Source organism: Durio zibethinus, chromosome 21 (genome assembly GCF_047325235.1).
Source record: "Durio zibethinus cultivar Kanyao isolate XHJ-2024 chromosome 21, ASM4732523v1, whole genome shotgun sequence".
Lineage (NCBI taxonomy): Eukaryota > Viridiplantae > Streptophyta > Magnoliopsida > Malvales > Malvaceae > Durio > Durio zibethinus.
Window position 1 is genome coordinate 633,713 of NC_143182.1, and position 18,320 is coordinate 652,032.

General features: G+C 36.4%; 3 protein-coding genes across 4 annotated transcripts; 2 read left to right on the plus strand and 1 right to left on the minus strand.

Moving 5' to 3' along the window:
* Nucleotides 1–752: 752 nt before the first annotated feature.
* Nucleotides 753–3,887, minus strand: LOC111305845 (cation/H(+) antiporter 15-like). The gene is made up of 3 exons (XM_022903708.2): nucleotides 3,417–3,887; nucleotides 2,327–3,325; nucleotides 753–2,198 (listed from the first exon to the last, which is right to left on the minus strand). Exons 1-3 carry the CDS (start codon nucleotides 3,672–3,674, stop codon nucleotides 897–899), a joined length of 2,559 nt encoding a protein of 852 aa, XP_022759443.2. The 5' UTR covers nucleotides 3,675–3,887; the 3' UTR covers nucleotides 753–896.
* Nucleotides 3,888–4,758: 871 nt separating this feature from the next.
* On the plus strand, nucleotides 4,759–9,576 carry LOC111305866 (putative disease resistance RPP13-like protein 1). 2 transcript variants are annotated; one of them, XM_022903728.2, is made up of 2 exons: nucleotides 4,759–9,114; nucleotides 9,229–9,576. In XM_022903728.2, exon 1 carries the CDS (start codon nucleotides 4,841–4,843, stop codon nucleotides 9,044–9,046), a length of 4,206 nt encoding a protein of 1,401 aa, XP_022759463.2. In that variant the 5' UTR covers nucleotides 4,759–4,840; the 3' UTR covers nucleotides 9,047–9,114; nucleotides 9,229–9,576. The 2 variants fall into 2 exon arrangements, with proteins under 2 accessions (XP_022759463.2, XP_089607165.1); XM_089751039.1 differs by having other exon boundaries at nucleotides 4,760–9,114; nucleotides 9,232–9,570.
* A 5,284-nt stretch (nucleotides 9,577–14,860) lies between these two features.
* Nucleotides 14,861–16,498, plus strand: LOC111305867 (uncharacterized). The gene has a single exon (XM_022903729.2). The coding sequence runs from the start codon at nucleotides 15,270–15,272 to the stop codon at nucleotides 16,194–16,196; it is 927 nt and encodes a 308-aa protein (XP_022759464.2). The 5' UTR covers nucleotides 14,861–15,269; the 3' UTR covers nucleotides 16,197–16,498.
* The last annotated feature ends 1,822 nt before the right edge of the window (nucleotides 16,499–18,320 follow it).

Below are 18,320 nucleotides of genomic sequence, written 5' to 3' on the forward strand. Positions count from 1 at the left end.
AAAAAGTTATTACTTAGGAAAAAAAAACTAAAAATCGGGTATAAATTCAAAATTATTTTTTTGTATACTTCATATATATAAATATATATATATATATATATATCTTCGGAAGATAACTTTTAATTAGCATTATACAATATTTTGAACAATTAGAAATAAAAATCATTATCAACATTCAACAATATTAAATTCATAAATTAAAAACGTTAAAAACACTTTTTAAAAAATAAATTAACATTTAAAAGAAGAAAAAGAAAACACACAAGTATTAAGTATATAATATAATAAAACCGACTCTCACACTTTTGATAATAATCATAATTAAACTGTTAATAATACAATATTTAAAAAAAAAACATTAAAAAGAAAAGAAAAACACAAAAATATTAAGTATATAACATAACTAAATCTATTATAGCACTTTTTTTAATTACAAGTTATAGCATTTCTAATAATAATCACAATTAAATCATAAATAAAAATTAAGTAATTAAAACTATTAAACTTAGTACTTTGTTTTAAATTCTTATTAGTATTAATATATGATTTAGATTATAACTTAGTTAAAGCTAACACCTAGTTGAGTTATTAATGAATTATAATACCATTTTTATAAATAGTAAATTTAAAATAATTTAAAATAATAAATGGCATTTTATGTCTATTTTCATCTGTTCAAATAAAAAATTCTCAACATCCGTACTTGTGTATACTAAGAAAATAACTTAGTTTAAATTTGGATCGGATTTTCATGTTGTCAAATTATATTATGAATTTTGTATAATTGTTATGTGTGTATAATTTTTCCCTGTGAAGGTAATATTAGACATACATACATATGAAAATAAAAGCTTGATTTTTGTCATTTCAAATAATTTGATCAGTAATTAATAATCTCATTTTCTATGATTAAAAAATCGTTGAGCAGTTGATTGCCCGCTATTTCCAATTACCCCCTTCTTTGAGGTAGAGCTCATGTTCTTCGATACACTAGGGGTAGGAGCCGATTGTTGCATAACCAGGACTGAGGCTGACGATAAGAAATCCAATGATACTAATGTTTCCCCAATCGCTCCCAACTCCGGGCAATCACTCCATTCTGAAAGCCCTAATGTCAATGGGGATTGCATGCCATATCCTCTACCTACTATGTACAAATCATAATCATTATAAGATGATCTTATGGTTGATACAATCTGGTCTCCACTGTTCACTGGTTTTTCCATGTAAGCAATGGAATGATCATTCATTGTTCTAAATCTGAACTCATTTATGTAATCATCATCAAGTAGTATCTCTTTCTCTTTCTCAAACATGGCAGAGAACACTTCTGAATCACCGTCATCATCATCTGCTACACTGCTCTCTTCCAACTCAAGCAGGTCTTTTCCTGGGATAAATCTTACTACAGTTAGCATTAGGCCTGGATTGCTTGCCATTCTCCATGCATAAGCCAGTGCCTCTCGGTCATCAGGTCCCTGAACAAAGAGCACAGCAGTGCGAAACTTCCGCATACGATCACGTTGTGACTCTAGAGGAAGATGTCGAGTTAGGCCACGATCCACAAGTATGCCAATGGAACAGGGTGCATTTGCTAGCAAATTTTCGCTCACTTGTTGATGCTGACTGTTTACGTCCGTCCATCCCCCAAGGCCATTTGGATTCTTATGAAATGGGAGTAAAATGACAGTGACGCCCTTATCTAGCGCGAAGTTGCTAACGTCTTCATGCATAGTGGCGTAAGGGGACACAGCTGTGAGGGGGTGAACAATGGCTGCATCGTTGTCCTTCTGGAAGGATTCAAAAGCACTGACTATGTGCTCCGCCTCTGCTTTTTCTCGAGTGGGATTAGGTTTGTTCCCAATTATATCTTTTATCTTAATCTTATCATGGAAAATTAGCATTGCAGAAGCGCGTCCTGTGAGCTCAACCAAATGGACGGCAAAGACGGTTATTGGGGATTTTCTTGTCACATTTGAAATATGCAAGAGATTGATTAAGCCAAAAAGGTTTCTGCTGGAATGAAGGCATGCCATGACTCGAAGCTCAGAGTCCAGTTTGCTCCTTTCTAAATTTCTCCTATAGCATTGCTTCAAATACATTTTGGACTTGTGAGTGAAACTGACAATTGGACCAACCAAACCCGTCATAATTAGTATGGCAAGAACCATCCAAGTAAAAGTCTGTTGGTCAAAATCCTGAGAGAAAGAAATTAACCATGTATGTCTTATAATTAGTATGAGGTATATATTGGCATGGGATCAACTAATTTTAGAACCAATTCGAGGGTTAGTATAATGATATTGTAAAGCAATTTGAAACAAACCTTCAAATTTCGGCCTTCATTAAGAACAATGATGGCAATAACGCCTTTGGTGTTCATAAGGACTCCAAGGGCCAAACTATCTCGAAATGGGCACTTTAAGTAGAGGCAGACAAGAAGAGTGCTCATAATTTTGACAGAGGAAGCCACAAGTATGATTAGGACCACCAGCATAGGAGGAAATCCCGTAGACATATATTTAATGTTGGTTCGCAGCCCAGCAACCAAGAAGACAGGGGGCAGCAGAATCCCAACCACGTATTGTTCAATTTTATCCATGATCTGAGTCCCAAGCTCTCCACTGGGTATCATCAGTCCAAACATAAAGGCTCCGAACATGGAATGTACCCCACATAATTCTGTGATCAAGCCACAAAGGAGCACCCCTGATAGAATGAAACAAACATGCTTATCGCCATATTGACCTTCCATGGACGAATCTTTTCCTGCTTCAATTCGATTAATCATCCATAAAAAGAGTGGACGTATCACAAACCAAGATATTACCATGACAGCCACAGTTGGGACTATCTTGTACAATTGACCCTCCACATTAACTATAGATACTGTTGCCACAAGAAGAAGCCAAGATGCCAGGTCAGTCAGAACGGCTGAAGTCAAGGCCGTTGTTCCAAGATCCGTGTACATGAGCTTGAGCTTTGAAAGCATTCGAGCCAAGTCCGGAAAGCTTGTGACAGTAAGGGCAATCGCCCAGAAGAAGCCACCCTCTTCAGGTGATTCTTTTCGCGCTTTCCACACTAGGTAATATAATACCATTCCTCCACATCCTGGTAAAATAATTCCAGCAATGGCAACGCTACATGCTGGTTTTCCCATTTTCCGGATTGGGGTTAGGTCCATCTCAAGACCCGCTAGGAACATATAAAAAGTGACGCCTAGGTACCCCATCGTCTCCAGCAACAAGGCCCCCTCAAAAGGGTTGATGTACGTTGATATCCATTCAATATCCGACAGTAAACTTGGGCCTAGCACAATGCCTGCCTACATTCACGAGGAACAATCAAATTAAATACTACTTGTTTGCTGGTAACAAAAGAACCCCAGAAATTGAAATCGAATTGTATATACATACAAGAATCTCAGAAACAAAGCGAGGTTGACGAACAGGTTTGAGGATGAACATTAAAGTACGACTGAACAGTATAATGATGCACAGCTGCAACATAAACTTGGGGAGAAATTTGAATAAAGGGTTTGCAGCTTGCCAATAATTGCTGGCGTGGATCCTTTTCTCTTTATAACATACATTGAATTGATTTCCTAAGCCACCGACTATATTGTATTTTCCTTGTAAGTAGCTACCCATTCTAGTAAACGCATCACTGTTCATCTTGATTTAGCTAGCCACAGATAATCCACCCCCTTGCAGCACTTGTTTGGCCCCCAGACAATTCTTAATTAAAAAAATCTCGAATAACAAGTGAGAAAATGCCGAAGGATAGATTTTGGATAACGAAGACCATGGGCAGAGAGCCAAGCCAAGTTCGAAGAAGGGACGGAGGGTGTTTGTTGCAAAAGCTGGCGTATGAGCAAATTTTAGTACATGGTTATCCGCATTTTATGTTTGTTTATTGAGTTGGAAACAACTTCGGCGAAACCGCCCCTCCCCTGCACCAAGAAAGTAAGAAGCTCAAATTGGCTATTGTTTATTGGATGGTTTGTTCGTTTCTTGGAAGCATTTATTTATTGTAAAAGCAGAACTTAACTGTTTGGTCAAAATTTAAAAATTTTGAGTTCTTATAAAAGTTATAAATTAAATTTTGTTTAGAAATACTAATTTTAATAACAAATATTTAATAAAATTTTTTCATTTTATTTTCGTTTTAAATAATTTATAAAATTATAAGGAGGATTATATTATTTTGTTTTATTTTTATTTTGTCCAAATTTTCTATTAATTTCATTGGTTTTTTATTCTAATTAGTAAAAATATCTCTTTATATTATTTATTGTTTTTCACATAAAAAATTGTGATTTAATTTAATAAAATTGATTTTTTTACCTATTAAAAATATAAAAATATTATTAAATTTATTTTTTAACATTCTACGTTTATTAATTAAATTTGTCAATCACTATTTTAATTTTTCTTTATAACAATTTTAGAATAATTCTATTAAAAAAATTTTTTTTTTAAGTTCCAATTTAGCCAAACATACCCTTTGTCGATTAAGTATTGAGTCACGCAAAAAATTGTAATGCATAGCATAAATTCTTCCAACGTGGCTTGATGCCAACATCATAGTAAGACCATTATTTTGCAAAAATTAATTTTATTTGAATTTATGGTATTAATGTATTAAAAAAATTAGCTCTTTCTGTAGACTATGGTTAGTATTAGAGTGAAATAATATTAGCATATAAATAACATATACCACCTTCCGGTACCTAGCAGCCAATTGGTTTGACTTTGATAGCAGTCTTTTTGGGTTTGTTATTTTTCACAGCAAAAACCATTCTCTTCAATTACCCTCTCAGCTCATCCACTTGGAAAACATGGTGATGGATGTTGTTGGAGAGGCAGTTCTCTCAACTTTTTTGGAGACTTTGTTAGACAGGTTGCTCTCTGTAGAGTTCGTAAACTTTGTACGAGGAGGGGAACTCAACGATTCACTGGAAAAGTTGAAGTTGACATTATCAACTGTGGGTTCAGTTGTTAACGATGCTGAGGAAAAGCAGTTTGAGAAACCCAACATTGAAGCTTGGCTAAAACTGCTCAAAAATGCAGTCTATGATGCAGAGGACGTTTTGGATGAGATTGCAATCAAAGCTCTGGAGCAGCGGTTGAAACCTGAGCCTCAATTCAACCGAAAGGTATGGGATATCTTCTCCAAATATCGTAAGATGATTTCTGACACTCTTCGAAACTTTAAGGAAGGGACAGAGACCAAAATTATGAAAATTATCGATTCATTAGAATACCTTGTGAAACAAAAAGATGCTCTTGGTTTGAGAGATGCTGCTCAACAGAGCTCTTCACGGGTTAGAAAAAGACCAGAGACGACTTCCTTGGTAAATGAAGTTTTTATTTACGGTAGAGATAATGATAGAGAGAAGATCATTCAGTTGTTATTGTCAGATGCAGCAGATAGTGTTAACCGGGTCTCTGTGATACCCATCGTTGGTATGGCTGGTGTTGGCAAGACGACTCTAGCTCAAGTTATATACAATGATAAAAAAGTGAAGGATTATTTTGACCTGAAAACTTGGGTTTATGTCTCTGATCAATTTGATATGAAACAGATAACTAGAACAATAATTGCGTCACTCTGCCAGGAAACTCCCACATCCAATGACTTAAACAACCCTCAAGTAAATTTGCAGGAAAAATTGATAGGCAAAAGGTTTTTACTTGTTCTAGATGATGTATGGAATGAAGATTACAGTCAATGGGTTAGTTTAAGGAAACCTTTAAGGGCTGGAGCAGAAGGTTCTAAGATTTTAATAACAACCAGAAATACAGGCGTCTCATCTATCATGCGCACTGTCCCAGATCACAATCTTGGGCTGTTATCTGATGAAGATTGTTGGGAGTTGTTTAAGCAACATGCCTTTGACGTTTGCGCTAGTGTAAGTCCCAAAATGGAAACCATTGGTAGGGCAATTGTGAAGAAGTGCAAAGGCTTGCCCCTTGCTGCATCAACAGTTGGAGGTCTTGTACGCTGTAAGCATAATGTTGATGAATGGTGTGAAATTTTAAATAGCAGAGTGTGGTATTTGTCAGATGATAGTGGTATTCTTCCAGCTTTAAAATTGAGCTATCATTATCTCCCTATTAATCTAAAGAGATGCTTCGCTTATTGCTCAATCTTCCCCAAAGACTATGAATTTAGGGATGAGGAGCTTATCCTTTTGTGGATGGCAGAAGGCTTTGTGCCACAGCTAAAAGGAATAAGGATGGAGGACTTAGCTAGGAAGTACTTCCATGACTTGCTTTCAAGGTCATTTTTTCAACAAAGGAGTCCTGACAAATCAGTATACGTGATGCATGGTCTTTTACATGATCTAGCAAAAGCTGTTTCTGAAGGAATATGTTTTAGGTTGGAGGATATCTTGGAAGGTGGTAACCAATACAAGATTCCTAAAACTGGTCGTCACTTGTCATACATTCGTGATTACTATGAACCTTTTTCAAAGTTTGAGGTCTTTGATGATGGTGAGATTTCATTGAGGACTTTACTAGCATTGGGCTGTGGAAGAAAGTTTAGCCACTTACCTGGAAAGATCCTACTTGAACTGCTGCCAAAACTCAAGCATTTAAGGGTGTTATCTCTGAACAGTTACCAAATTACTGATTTACCAGAGTCCATTGGAAATTTAAAACACCTGCGGTATTTGGACATATCTTACACTTCAGTGAGAAGGTTACCTGAATCAACAAGTACCCTTTATAACTTGCAATCACTGCTATTGGTTGGTTGTCATTCTCTAATTGAACTGTCCTTTGACATTGGAAACTTAATTAATTTAAAACATCTTGATATGAGTCAAAGCAGCTTGACGAAGATGCCACTTGGAATTGGAAAATTGGTAAGCCTCCAAAGGTTGTCTAGCTTTATTGTGGGAAAGCATGCTGAAACTGGGATAAGGGAGTTGAGGAATTTGGTGCACCTCCAAGGTAGGCTTTCCATTGCAGGGTTGCAAAATGTGCTTGATGTTAGAGATGTTATTGAAGCCAATTTCGAGAATAAGCAGTTTCTCAGTGCCTTGGAGTTAGAATGGAGTAAGGAAATCCATGTTTTGCAACATGAAGAGTCTGCAGAAGATCTGCTAGGTATAATACTGTCAATGACAAAACTGAAAGAACTGACCATCTGTTACTACCACGGAAAAAGGCTTCCAGCTCCAAGATACAATTGTCTGGAGACTCTAATTTTAAGCAACATGCTGAGATTGTTGGAGTGGCCATCCCTTGGAGTTGAAAAGGATGAGTTTTCTTCTCTTCGTCACCTTGAAATTCGAGCTTGTCCTAAGTTAAGGAGAATCTGTCATCGTTTTGCTGCATTAGAGAAATTGATTATTGAATCTTGTGAAGAGCTAGTTGAACTTCAGAAGCTTACACCAACAGGAAAATCAGAAAAGGAAATCTCTTTTCCCAGACTTCTTGAACTTTCCATTGATCACTGTCCCAAGTTGCTAAAATTGCCCACCTGCCTTCTTTCCTTGAAGGAACTCAGAATAATTGGTTGCAAGGAATTAAACATGCTGTTTACAGAGGAAGGAGGAGAGGTTCCACACCTCCGCAAGCTTTCCATACATGAGTGCCCCAAGTTGAGCAAATTGACCCCTCTCCTTCCCTCCTTGGTGCAGCTTCATCTGCGTGGATGTTTACGGTTGCTTGCACTTCCAAGTTCTCCAGTACTTTGCAAATTAAGATTGGAAGAGTGTGATGAGATGCTGCTAAGAAATGCCATTGGTCTCCGTTCACTTACCTCTCTCTACATTTGCAAAATTCAGAGGCTCAGCTGCTTATCAGAATGTTTACTCAAACAGTTAACAACACTCAAAGAATTAGAGATACGTGCTTGTGATATGCTCAAGACGTTATTCATGGATGATGCTGGTTTGCAACATCTTGTTTCTTTACAAAAGTTACTGATTTTCAACTGTCCAAAACTGGAGGAGTTGCCACTCAAAATGCACAAACTCACAGCTCTCAACAAGTTAGAGATTTGGGCATGCCCGCTCCTTCAATCCTCAGCAGAAATGAAGTTCCCATCCAAGCTTCGAGATCTCTGGATTAGCAGTGAAGTAGAGTCCCTGCCCATAGGGATGTTTCAGAATATGTCTCTTGAAAGATTAAGCGTTTGGAATTCTAATTCTCTCACATCGTTTCCTAGATGCAAGTTGCCTGGCAGACTAAGAACCCTTTCCCTCAGTACATGCTCAAAACTGGAGTGCTTACCTGAGGAAATGATGCAGTGCAACAATTCTCTTGAATCTTTGTTGATTGAGTCATGTGAATCCCTCTGTTCTCTTGGATTAAGAACATTCACAGCAACCACCGCCACAAAGCTTAGAGAACTGAAAATTATTGGTTGTGTGAATTTGAAGAATTTCCCCGAGGACATTCACAATCTCACATCACTGTGCTTATTGACTGTCATATCTTGTCCCCGCCTTGTGTCATTCCCAGATGGGGGGTTCCCAACCACTAACCTGAGAAAAATTCATATAAGCAAATGCTATGAACTGAAGTCTCTATCGGTTCATAATGTTACATCACTTCAAGACTTGACAGTAAGAAAATGCCCTAATCTTAAGTCCTTCCCTGAAGGTGCACTGCCCACTAAACTGGAGCGTCTTGTGGTTGATAGTTGTGGAAATCTCAAGCCTATGTCAGAATGGGGTTTTGACAGACTTAACGCTCTTAAGAATCTTGGGATCATTGGTGGATATGCTGGTCAGGTGTCATTTCCAGAAAGGATGCTTCCTTCTTCTCTTACTGCTCTTTCTATTAAATACTTGCCAAAGCTCAAGGTTGTGGGACGGGCTCTCCAGCATCTTAACTCCCTTAAATATCTGAGAATTGTAAGATGCCATGGACTCTTAGCCTTACCAGAAGAGAGTTTGCCAGTCAATCTTTGTTTCCTTCAAATAGTGGACTGCCCTCGAGTGAAGGAGCAATATGAAATGAAGAAGAAGATAGGCTTGCATCAATACTCACTGGTATCCTGTTTAAGCTGGGATGACAATTCTTGACAGTAGTTTGAACAAGCTACATTTTGATCCTTCTATTCTCTTTTGTTATCAGCAGACATAGCAGTCAGGTACTTGCGTCTATTAACTTTTTAGGTCAACCTTCTTTAAATGTCACTTTGATTGGTTTTAATCAATGAATTGTGATCCATTCTGACACTAAGCTGCTTTTTTCCTATGAATAGCAGGTGGTTTCTTGACAAATGGAAGTGTTAATGAGACAACCAATTCGACTCTTTTGAGCATCTTATGATCTCAAAAGACAACATGCTTCTATCTAGATTGACTTTGAGTCGGCGTTTTGTTTCTACAGCCGGTGCTCTTTGCCAGAAGTTGTTCAAGTGGCCATAATTCTTTTTCCTCTGTTTTTGGCTTCATGGGATCTAACTGCTTGCTGTCAAATGGTATATTGCCAAAACCTGACTATACTTTGTAGGGTATTCATTGAACTAATGTCATATTCAGCTGTAAACTCACAACCACTTAACTGTTGTCAACTTAATCTTGAAAGTTGAATGTGCTTTTCAATGACTGCATCGATTCTTTTTCTAATACATTCCGTTGTCTGTTCTTTCTAAATAATAGATATCAGTCTTCAATTAAGACTTCTAATTCTCGTAAATAGAGAGAGATTGGATTGAATCAAGTAGTGTTTCTGATTTTCCAGCAGAGCCTGGAGACTGCTCGTTTTATCTAATCTAAATATATCACATCCATAATATTATATATTATTGGTTTCTAAACCATACTAAGAGAACAACGGAAAACTGGCCAAACTTGGCTATGTTTCTCTTCTAAAGCCTTGTAAGCTATCATATCCAGTAAATCTCACAGTTCCTACCCGAACAAATAATTTTTTTTACCTTAATTTTTGACGCCATATTTTCACCCCCATAACCTAATCAATATTATCTCGAACTTGAAGAAGCACTCTTAGCCCAAAAACAAACAAAAAAAAAATGCAGTAACCTCTTCTAGGTGTTTTTTGGTTTTTCTTTTTGGCCCAGTACCTTTTGGGTTGTTCCGTTCTACTTCTCTAATACAGCCCAAGAGGCCTAAAATATAAATGGATATATTGTTTGGGCTGATATCCATTTGTTTTATACACACAAATCGAACGACCAAAGACCACAAACCTGTGTTAAAGTTGCAGATAGAGGCTAACGTTTGGCAGACAATAGCTTGCTCATTGGGGGATTTGAGACAATCTCCCTCGTCAACTGAATCTGTCGGTAGGCAATCCATCGTATTTAGAAAACCATCTTATTAGTCAATCAAAAACAATTTTTTTTTTATCAAATATAAAAACAATTGGAACATCATTTAATTAAAGTCAATTGGCAACGCAAGTATCATATGTATTTCTAGTTTTTATTAATCATTCCCCACCGTCATTAATGGAATCAAAGCTTGAAATTAGGGGCTAAAATGTCATACTCATTTATAATATTTGTCAACGGTACTTATTTATTTATTTTTTATGTGTTGGTTAATATTATTAATATAAATTAATTTTGATTATCATATCTACAACCATCTAAGTTAAGCTTAAATTTTTTATTTTTAGTTTGGTTTATTATTTTTTATTTTTGTCTTTTTCTTGTTTATATTTCTCGGTAAACCCCCTTTAATTTTTTGTTCCAAAAGAAAAATTACTTTAATAGTTAACTATAATTTTTTTTTAACAAAATTCCAATTAATTACTATAAACAAAAGCGAAAGGCCCTTCTGTTCTTTTTCTTTGTCCTTTTAGAGCTTCCACAGTATCTTCCATGACCCAACAATAACAAACAATCAAGGAAACCTCAGTTTGATGGATTCATTTATTAAATCAAATCATGTCATTTGACGATCTCCTAACAAACATCATGACTTCAAATTAAGATAATTTTAATTAAGAAAGTCCTATAATTGATTAAGGTGTTTCTTTGCAGCTTTTCATCATGATATATATAATCAATCATTCAGAAATCATCTCATCATTGGATTACTTATCAGCTACCCAAGCCCATCATAAATCAATCATTTAATCAATTAGTTATTAGTTTCCTAACAATTAAAGTCAATAGTTACTAAAATATTATAGTGATAGTAATATATATTAAAATTTTAAAAATGAATCATAAATATATAGTTCACATTATCAGCATTAACTATGGAGTATGAATTTAAAAATCATATATCTGGAAATTTATGTTTTAATTTTACTCTTATTAATCTAATTTTCCCATTTATTTTTTTCTCCAAAAAAAAAAAAACGTTAGGCCTATTCTCTCTCATAAATAGTTGTTTGCTTATCTTTCTTTTTTATTGCTTCATTGACTGTTGGAATGTTTTGTTTTGTCCTAGTTGATGCATTCCAATAGCTCTCAAACAAAGGAGAGAAACCCATCACCCATGCCTTTAAACAGCAACTCTTTCACCTTCAACTGTGGATAAATCAATGGAGTATAATTTATGAATAGATTGAATATATCTACTAAAAGGAGATATACCCACTGTTAAACTTCATTGTTTTCCGGTTTCTTCTGCATTATATCTCGTGCAAAAATTATTTCAAGCACCTAACGAGAAAAGCTATATATGATTATATCAATCAATCAATCAGATAACATAAGTATATACTATTTTAATCACTGAAATGAGAAGTGAGAACGGTAGGACCTGAGGAAAATGAAGAAATGTATCCATAACAAAAACCAGTGGACCTCCTAATCACAACCGTCCAATTTGTGAATAATCGATAAACAGAATTGATTAAGATGGTCAAGTTATATACTTCACTGTAGTTCTTAATTTTAGTAATTAGCTGGGCCATCCACGATCCGGTGCACTGTACACTAGGAGGAAAATTTTTTTTTCTTGTATAAAAGACCCCACAATACCGGCCAACAAATTTAATAATTTAACAATTTAATTCTTTTTAAGTTATTTTTTTACAGTGAAGGTTGTAGGTTGAAATAAAATAAAAATTTATAGATATTGAGAATTAAAATTTAAATTTATTGAATATCTCTTAAATTTATAAAATATAAGGATGATTATATAAATCAATTGGATTAAAATATTCAAATTATTAATTTTTTGCTGAGTAATGTACTGTATTTATTTTAAACAAGTAATGTACCATATTTAATTAGCATGCATGGTTAAACAAATATATATATATATATATAATTAATTGACGGATCCATTAGGTGATTTTTCTTGGGTAATTAATTGCCAGTAATTACTAATTAACAACAATTTGAAACTCTCCGGAAGCAGTTGACATTGTAGACAAAATGCGACGTTTCTTGTTATGTCACCATGAGAAATTTTGTTAAAAAAGTGAGGATAGTAGTAGTATAGATTAGGCTTGTAGAATAACACGAATTAAAGAATGTTTTGGTGACATAATAATTGTGTACTTTGAACGAGTAAGAAACTTTGCGCTGAGTTTAAAAATGGATGGAAAACGTGACTGAATTCATTTTTTTATATCTTTCTTTATGCTTTTGCTTCCGCTGTTTTATGATCAAACCTAGTTACATACACATGCGAAAAAGAGAACGAGTCTTAATGGCTGCCAATGGATTCTTAGTATTGTATTCTAGTAAATAACACTATTACTTAAGCATATATATATATCCTTGACCTTATCCAGACTTTGGCTGTTTGAGAGGGACACCTTCCTAACTCTGGGATCCTTTCTATGCAAATGATCACCAGGTATTGATTGCAGCTATCATCTCTCGTTAGTTTCCTTTCTTTTCTTTCTTTTCATTTCCGTTCCATGCATAATGTATTTAGAAAGTCACCATGCAAATCTTCGAAAGTCTCTATGCACTGCATAATATGTTTTTTTTTTTTTTTAGAAGATCATATTCAAGTTGATCACTTTTGTTTTGTAACCAAGCCTTCGAAAAGAAGACTAATTGTCATGAAAAGATAAGCAACGACATTTTTTTTTCCGTAGGAAGCGTCTGTCGAAGCATTTTGACATTTTGAGTCAGAAATCTCTTTTAGTTGTACTCCAATAAAGACTCTAAAGTCATGCTCATATATGTATATACCTTCATTGTTCATTGTTTTTGATGTATCAGGAACAGCAATCTTGGTTGCAAGAATACAGTTTTTGTTCCTCTAAAAAATGGTACCTAAAAAGAATGATGTATCTAACCCTGAATCCTGACCCTCGAATGGGTGCAATAGTGGAACAAAACGTAGTGGCTATCTGCCAATTGCCTTTGCACAGCCAACTTACAGGATGGGAGATTATCTGTTGCTGCCTGCCCTAATTCAAATCTAGGAAAGGAATCTCTTTTAATTAGTCAAGTTATGCCAGCGAAAGTGCTTCACAGTGAATCATCGCTTATATGTGTCATTGAAGACAAAGCAGCACTATATAAAAATCTGAGATCCTCATTTGCTTTTTTCTATAATTTATATAAAACAAGAAAAGACCAAGCATGCAGACAATGCTGATTTACTCATCAGGAGAGATCAGATGGAGGATTTCCAAAGAATTAATTATGGACTCACCATTTTGACTTGCTTACTTCGGTGGACAAGATCAATGCTCTTCCTTTCTAAAATTACTAGTGCACTTAAAGAGTGTAAGTTTCAAGAATTAGCCTTTTTAACCTAGTGCAGGCAGAGAGAAAGCACCATATGTTTTCAATTATGAATATCGCCGAAGATATTGACTTAATTCAATTTCTTAATTACAATGATTTCCATATTGACCATCATTTTCTTTTTCTTATTTCTCTGACACTCAAACTAAATTAAGAAAAATGTGAAAGGTTTATCTTTATGTTTCTCAAAAAGCACTTACTCCTCTATGTTGAATCTACTCAAGTTTCTAATAGCAGGCACCAAACAAGGGTACATTAACATAAGACGAATCTGCAGTGTTTACATTTATTGAGTTAGTTGCCCAACTATCAAATAACCCAAAAGTGTTATTATTTGATCTTTTTCCTGTTCAGAATTATTAAGATCCATTTGGACGTTAGTTTTACCCTTTTACCGCCTCGACAGAGAAGACCTTCAGGAGACGATGATGAACCATGAAACAAGGCAGTAGGATTTTGGTCAACAAGGAGCATGGTTTGGTTACCTAAACACAAACCATGAAACCAAAGGAAGAGATCCTGCGAGCCCAGGTTAAAAGCCCAAGTCTAAAGCCTAGTCCTATTTTACCTCACAGGCCGATAAAAAGTTATTAAAAAAAAGGAAGCAGAGCATGCTCGTAAAAAGCTTACCCCCACTCTTTTCTGCGGCGAGTGCATGGCTTTAGAAACTGACAAGCAGGCGTGAGTTACCTGACTTGCTGGATCCATACCCACATGAGCAGACACCTAACTTTGCCCCTCCTGACTGACGCAACAGCCCACGCGCGCCTCCAACTGAGGTGGGGTCAACACTTTTTTTACAATGGATAAAAATTTCCCAAACTGTTTGTAATTGTATATGTCCACTTGAACACCCAAACGAAGATCCAAAGAAAAATAATAAACGAAGTAAAGAAAGCAAAAGGTTATTCAAAATAAGGCGGAAAAGGCAAGAAACCTTCTAATGAGCAAAATTATGGATGAGCTAATGATTAAGTTCCACCTTAGAAAAAAAGTCAAACAGGATGCTTCCCCAATATACTAAGTAGTAATTTATTATTTTTAAATTTTGATATTTTTGTAAAAAAGTAAATCTGGGTATCCTTGGTATATTTGGTAACAAGACCGTTACCCTACCATAATTCCTTAGAAAGAAGCAAAAGTAAATGCCTTGAAGAACTTGCTTTGGTATACAGGGTGGCCTTATTTTAAACATTGGGGGTCATTGACCCTCTCTTTCCTAAAAAATTTAATGAGATTAACCCAGTACGTTAGCTCTAAAGCACCCAACAAATACTCCCTCTCCCTCTCTCCCTTCTTACATGAAAACTCAAACCCAATATCAACCACTCCGTCTTTCTCTCTCCTCTCTTTTTCTAAGAAGAAGACAAAGCTTCCCCTTTGATTTCTTCATCAGATCTCTTCGTTTTACAGCAACACCCACTAATGCCCCATCCAAAAACAGCCTTCTGAACATTCCTTTTCTACAACATTCAAACTATAAGTACGTATATTTTTGTAGATAATACTCGCAATATAGGAACACAAATTAGAAGAAAAGCAAAGGGTTTTTTTTTTTTTTTTTCGCGTTTGTGTTTTTTACGAAACAAAGCAAATTTTGTAAGTAAATGAGGTGTAAAAAGCATCTTACCGACCCGAGTAGCAGCGTCGGCGTCTGCGCTGCTTGTCTCCGGGAGCGTCTTCTGGCGCTCATCGCCGCCCAGGCTCAGGCACACGCCCAGGCGCAACATGCTCAAATAGCGCAAGCTGCTGCTGCTGTTGCTGAGGATCGTCGGAGACCTGACCCGCCCCCGCTGATTTTCCCTCGGTCAGTTTCTCCTTACGTCAGTCGACGGAAATCTGACGCCAACAGTGCCATGTGGATCCACCACCAACGATTCTACAGCACTCCTCAGGTGGGCCCTACCTACAGCACTACAACCACCACTGATTTTGAAGCCGCAAGATCTTTCAAAAAGAAAAACAGGTTCTCGCTTTTTTCGAATCTGTTCAGGTCGAGATCAGAGAAATTCAATTCGGATCCTAGGTTTCATTACCATCGGGACTCGTGCGATGAGCCATCCTCGTCATCGTCATCCCCGTCTTGGTTCTCGGCAATATTTGCTGTTCGTCGGAAAAAGTTGCAATCTTCGAGGACATCTCATGTAGAAGAATTCGGCCAATTCGGTCCCGGCGATCGGAGATCATGCAGGATCATAGGTCGGGGAATGTCGCCAGCGGTTGAAGCGGATTCGGGAGACGAGTGTGATAGATCGCCATCGGGAAGCTCGCCGGAGGTTTCACCACGGTGGAGGAGGACACCGACTGCGGCGAGAAGAGCAAGGACCGGACCAAGGAACGTGTCGGGATTAGCGTTTTGCTTGAGCCCGCTAGTGAGGGCGAGTCCGAACCTGCACTGGAACCAGAAGGGCGGATTGCCGCCCGACATGTCGTTTACTGGCGAAGGTAGGCCTCCCCTGGCCACCGCGGCGGGGCTTTCCGCGAATAGGTCCAAGAAGCTTGCTGATTTTGGCAGAGTCAATCATAACCGTTGAGTACGGGTAAACCGTTGACATTTGATCAAAGTGATTCTTACGATACTAAAAGTATTATTTTATCAAACTACGGTTTTGCCATTGCTTTTCTGCGGTTTTACCTCTGTGCTTCGTAAATTATTAGCTTTTTTTTTTTTTTTTTTTTTGTAAAATGACAGGGAAAAAAGGTAAAAAGGAAAATTTTATTGTTCCCTGTATACAGATGTTATACTACTAGTATTAAAAAAAAAATGAAATTTTTTTGTTACTGTACAATTTATTACCTGACAAATCATCGAGTGAGTTGTTTCTATTTTTTTGTCCTTTTTTTTCTTTGATATTTTGTTTTAATTCTTATCCTATGTTTTTTTTTATCATATTTATGTGCTTGTTTTAGGATTTCTAAAACATGGGAGTTTTTTTTTTTGGTGAGTCAAATGGAACTATGGAGGTAGCTATCATTACAATGAAAGAAAGAGATAAAAATTTGGATTTGGCTTTTCAATTTTTCATCATTAGAGAGTAAAAAAAAAAAAAAAAAAGTAATTGACTTTTGGATTGTGGTCTAAAGTTCCAGAACGTTGGATGAAGCGGGTGATGCTGAATGAGGATAATGCCTTTTGCTTCCCTTCAAAACCAAACCCAAAGCATGGGGCAAATGGTGGTGGAGGCCAAATTCTTGAAAACACTATCATGTGAAGGTGGTGGGGCCACGTGGACCAACTTAATGAGTTGGTGAAGTTGATTGTGGGCCTAATTAAGAAAAAAAAGGGCCTATATTAATGGCGGAGACTCGAAGACTGAAAAAAGAGCGAGGGCTGAACCTCAGCCTCAGCCACACACACGCACAAATTAATAGGAGTGAGAGTGTTTGACGTACGACGGAACAAATGCGAGTGTCAGTGGCACTGGCGCACCATCACTCTTGCCCTTGGTGTGGTGGGTGCACAAACCCATCGACACCAAAGCCCAAGGTCTTATTTTCGGGACAACCAGTGGGACGCTTTAGGTCCAATCAGATCCCTCCACATAATCTGGCCAACGGTCAGAAAAAGTGGGTCAAATGTGATCTAGCAAAGAGGTTGCTCGGATTCACATTTACTCTCCGATGGTATGTGGGATTCCCTAGAGAATAAAGGAATTGAGTACGGTCCATGTCCTTCTGCCTGTTTTAATCCTTTGATTACATTCCTAGGCTATTATTCCCTTTATTTTTTTTACTCCCACTCCCACCATTTTATTTGAGTTAAAGACACGCAAATTCTCTTTCAAACCAACAGTTTTTTTTCTTTTTCTTTTTTTTTTGACATTTTTTCTCCCTCCAAATTGTGTTAGACTGAGTTCAAAATTGTATTGTGCAAAATATCAATTGGAGAATTGAAAAACTCTAAAAGAATTATTGAATTTTATGGTTGAAATTTATAATCAAAGAGATTATGAATGTATGATTAAATATTGTCAGACTTTTTCCATGTGCTATTGAATATTGAGACGCTAGAAATTTTCATCCAAATTAATGGCAAACAGAAATAATTAATTAAACATCTGACTTTTTCTATCTTATTTTTTTTTCTTGACTATTTTATTGCGTTCGCAACAAATTGCAATACATGTTAAGAATTAAATTCTAGCCTCCTACAAGTCAAGTCGTGGTTGTAACTTCAGCTTATAGCCTCAATCCCTATATCACACCAAAATCCAACCTCATTAATACTTATTAATCCCTCGTTAATACTTATTAATCCCTTTGTTTCTATAGAAAACTTCCAAATCCAATGACCAATGATACTGTGTTTAGCAATAAGAATTATGAAAATTAAAAAAAAAAAAATCATTTCTAAGCCCATTATTGGTGGTTGAGCTTATCATAGACATAATTGAGTGAATGCCCTCTCTTCTTTTTTGCTTTTGCAATGGAAATACAAAATAGCCGCGTAGGGAGGTCGGTTTAGTTCAGAAAAAGTGCAGAGTAGGCAGCTTGCAAAAAGTTGACTAGAATACAAAATCTCCCCTATTTTTTTCAGATGCTTCCAAGAAGTCTCCCTCAATTTAACTGAGAAAAATCTTGAATTCGTTAATCCGAGGGCTCTATTCATGGTCCCAGCCAGGTGGCTACATCCAGCCTGTTGCGTTAGGTTGATCTCA